The sequence below is a fragment of the Palaemon carinicauda genome, chromosome 7 (assembly GCF_036898095.1).
Source record: "Palaemon carinicauda isolate YSFRI2023 chromosome 7, ASM3689809v2, whole genome shotgun sequence".
Classification (NCBI taxonomy): domain Eukaryota; kingdom Metazoa; phylum Arthropoda; class Malacostraca; order Decapoda; family Palaemonidae; genus Palaemon; species Palaemon carinicauda.
Window position 1 is genome coordinate 164,632,813 of NC_090731.1, and position 4,144 is coordinate 164,636,956.

The following is a 4,144-nucleotide window of genomic DNA, read 5'->3' on the forward strand; positions in this document are numbered from 1 at the left end:
AGTCATATCAATGAATCTTGGAGAAAGCGTTTCCTTACTTCCGAGTTAAAGTGGGTTTGCTTATTAGTTTTTCTTTTTAGCAGGAGACGAAGCTTTTGACTCCAAACTTAAAAGTATCAAGAAGAATATCGGAGTAGCTTCTTAAAATGTAAATAGAATTCTCCATGCAATGTAAGTAATTCCCACATGAATCTTAGTCCTGTTCAAACTATAGTCAATTTCTTTTAGCGATGCAGATTTGCACTGACTCGCAGCGGTGCCCTTTTAGCTCGGAAAAATTTCCTGATCGCTGATTGGTTGGACGAGATAATTCTAACAAATCAGTGATCAGCAAACTTTTCCGAGCTAAAAGGGCACCGCTGCGAGTCGGTGCAAATATGCCTCGATAAAAGAAATGGACTATAGTGGATGCAACATAACTCACTGCAACCCAATTACGCTTTACAAGATTATCTCATTCAATTAAGGCGCGTTTCACACGAAGCGGTTTTGTCCGCGCGGATTAGAAATCAATAAAGACCAACGAGCCCATTCACCTGCTACCTGCTCAGAAGAATTTCCAAGCGGCAGTGATGTACTAACGGTGAGCGCGGTTAGCCGCGCCGGTCCAGTTTAGCAGCTTATAGAAACTACGAGGCCGCTCGGGGGAAATCCGCTCATGTTAAGACATGCCTCCTTAATGAGCGAAAAATTTCCCGAGCGGGAAAAATCCTCATGTGAAGCATATCAAAGACAGGCCCACAATTAGATCCTCCCCGAAACATTGTTTTGTTTTCAACACTAAAACTCCAAAGTTCCAGGTAAATTTTTATAGGGAGGTTGGCGAGAGGGCGCGTGGGCGTGCTGGCGAGGGGGCGCGTTGACGCGCAGGCGTAGGTGCACGCGGAGGAGATCGTAAAGGCGATCGAGGGTGCTTCGGCGAGCGATAACGCTTAGGGGAGCGATGGCGAGTAGGCGATCGCTGGCAAGCAGGCGATTGCTGGTGCGATGGGGAGGGTTTGCGCTCCGGATCAGGATGGAGCGTTGGCAATCGATAACTCGCGACGTGAGAAGTAGACCGATAGCGTTCAGGCGATTTTGCCTTAGCGCTTTTCGGAGACCTGTGATGATCTAGAAGCTGAGAGCGTTGCCGATCAGGAGATCGCTTGCGCGCAGGCGACGGATCGCATGGGCGCTTATGAGATCGCTGACGAGCCTGAGGACGCTGGTGCGCAGCCCCCTCTAATGGAGATGTGCGCAGAGGAGAGCGCTCGCGAACAGGTTTCACAGGAAGCTCAAGTGCGCTTGAGCGCGCAGGAGCTCTGGAAGTACGCACTGAAGTGCGCTCGCTGTTGCGCAGATGGAGATGGGCGCACAATTGCGTGGGGGCGAGGCGAAAGAGTCCCATCCTTGCCTGCCTCTAGATCCAAAGATCCAGGTACAGGAGATCGTTGGCGCCAGGGCGCTTGTCTGGAACCAAATGCGCAAATGTGCGCTGATGAGCAGGAGATCTAACTCTTTCGGGAGACTGTTGGTGCACCCGGCTCACAGCAGAACTAGAGCGCTTGGAAGACTGCTTGCGCACACGGCGCGAAGTAGGATCCGAAGGGCGCTGACGATCAGCAGGCGAGCGCTTACGCTTAGGAGAGCGCTGATAAACAGGAGAGCACCAACAATCAAGAGAGCGCTTGTGATCTGGCTGGCGAGCAGGAGAGCGCTGACGATCAGGAAAGCGTTGGCGATCAGGAGAGCGCCGATGGAGCTGATGATCAGGAGATCGCTGACGTAGAGGAGAGCGCTGACGTTCAGGAGAGCACTGATGAATGGGAGAGGGCTGGCGAACAGGAGAGCGCCGACGTGCAGGAGACCGCTGACGAGTAGGAGAGCGCTGAAGAGAAGAGTCCGAAGACTGCTTCTTAGGCGAGCGCATGTGCGCTACTGTGCGCGAACGCACAGTAGAGTGTGCAGGGAACCCCTGACGTGCAAGGGAATATCCCACACCGTGGGAGACATCCCTTTGACCCAGAGGGTCAGGTGCTCGTCGGGCGACGATCTCTGAAGGTGCCATCTGCGTGTCAGCAACCAGGGGCGAAGCAGGACTAGAAGGTCTGGCAGGCGTAGGAGATCGCGAATCATCCCCGGAGAGGTCTAAGGATGAAGCTGCTATACAGTCTTCTCCCGACGAGAAGAGTTTTCCGCAGGGGAGGGCGATGGTGAGGACAACCCAAAGAGGCACCTCCTAACTCCCTTATAGGGAGAAGGAAGACCCCTACGTCGAAGGGGAGGTCGGGCCTTGCGACGAAGGCGACCTCGAGGAAGGGCATCAGGATCATCGGTCCTCCGAAGAGGAGTCTCTGTCTGTGTGCTTCCCCGAGGAGGAGACGCACTCGCAGGAGAGACCGTTGGACTCACCTTTCCCCTCGAAGGATGTTCGGAGGGGGAAGGAGAGCCTTCAGCAACGTCAGCAACGGCAGAGGTTCGACCAGACCTCTCGGAAGCCTCTGCCATAACAGTGTCAACATTAGCCAGAGGGTTAACCTCTGGTATTACCGGCGACTGTTTGACAGCTGCCCCCAACTGGATCAAGTCAAACAGGGCTTCCTTGGAGGGTGAGCCCTTAAGCCGCAAGGAAGCCCAAAGCTGAAACAAATTACAGTGAACCCTCGTTTATCGCGGTAGATAGGTTCCAGTCGCGGCCGCGATAGGTGAAAATCCGCGAAGTAGTGACACCATATTTACCTATTTATTCAACATGTATATTCAGACTTTTAAAACCTTCCCTTGTACGTAGTACTGTTAACAAACTACCCTTTAATGTACAGAACACTTAATGCATGTACTACAGTACCCTAAACTTAAACAGGCACAAATATTAAAGGCAATTTTATATCATGCGTTTCCTAAACACGCTAAAAAGCACGTTAAAAAATGGCAACCAATGTTTTGTTTACATTTATCTCTGATCATAATGAAGAAACAAACTGGAGGTAGAGCTTTGCTTGTTACCCAGACATATTTCCCATACTATTCCCTTAGAACTACATCACATCTTCCTACTTTAGATATATATATATATATATATATATATATATATATATATATATATATATATATATATATATATGTGTGTGTGTGTATATATATATATATATATATATATATATATATATATATATATATATATATATATATATATATATATATATGTATACACATATACATACCTACATATATACATACATACATATATACATAAATACATGCATACATATATATGTATATATGTTACTGTATATATATGGGTTATGGAAAAAATCCGCGAAGTGGTGAATCCGCGATGGTCGAACCGCGAAGTAGCGAGGGTTCACTGTATTATTAGACACAGTTTGATCAAATTCCAAAAAATCAATAATGAAACATCTACAAATAATATACGAACAATTTAGTATTCCGAAAACCACCAAAGCAACAACGATACATAGAATCGTGCGCTACGACGAATGAAAGGAATACAGTACTGCATCGTATAAAATAAACTGAACCGTAACTTCCTTTAATCTCTGACTAAGGAAAAATACTGAAAGGACCAATTAAATGCAAAATAAAATGTTCCTTTTATAAATTACAATTAACAACTAGAAACCCTAGAAGCACAATCGCTTATATTCTTTGTAAAAGGAAAGACAGACTTTTAGCCTATGGAAGAGGCTGTGACGTCAACAATGGTCGAAATGTTTACATTTTGCCCCTATTCTTTCGGAAGGTTTAAAAATAGGTTGAAAAACCTTCCAACTCTACCTTTTAAGTTATAAATACGTGATCACAGATCGAATAAAACAAATATGCGAAAGCCAAAACTCAAAAACGTTAATACATCACCAAATAACGTCCAAACAGAGTAAGAAAACAAGAGGAAATTTCCAATAGTTCAGCCAGCTATGGCAGCAGAGAAAAATCTGAATTGGTTGAGTATAGTTCTACCTGGGTACCGCGAGGGCGCTGGGGTACACCTGGCATATATGCGCTAAGCTGCGCAAGAGATTTTGAATTTTCTGCCGAGGCGTCGAGGACTTTAGCTATTATATAACCAGCGAGTAAGTTTTATATTTAAAATATAAAATTACTAAAAACTAAAAGCCTTTAACACATATCCGTACACTGAAGG

At 46.0% G+C, this 4,144-nt stretch overlaps 2 protein-coding genes across 2 annotated transcripts; both read right to left on the reverse strand.

Annotated features, from left to right (window-relative positions):
* Positions 1-808: 808 nt before the first annotated feature.
* Positions 809-1,387, reverse strand: LOC137644638 (uncharacterized). The gene has a single exon (XM_068377590.1). It carries the CDS (start codon positions 1,385-1,387, stop codon positions 809-811), a length of 579 nt encoding a protein of 192 aa, XP_068233691.1.
* A 12-nt stretch (positions 1,388-1,399) lies between these two features.
* LOC137644639 (serine/arginine repetitive matrix protein 5-like) lies at positions 1,400-2,047 on the reverse strand. The gene has a single exon (XM_068377591.1). The coding sequence runs from the start codon at positions 2,045-2,047 to the stop codon at positions 1,400-1,402; it is 648 nt and encodes a 215-aa protein (XP_068233692.1).
* Positions 2,048-4,144: the final 2,097 nt, after the last annotated feature.

Coding starts and splice junctions, on each gene's coding strand:
- LOC137644639 (XM_068377591.1), bottom strand. CDS start 2,047: ATGGCACCTTCAGAGATCGTCGCCCGACGAGCACCTGACCCTCTGGGT.
- LOC137644638 (XM_068377590.1), bottom strand. CDS start 1,387: ATGGGACTCTTTCGCCTCGCCCCCACGCAATTGTGCGCCCATCTCCAT.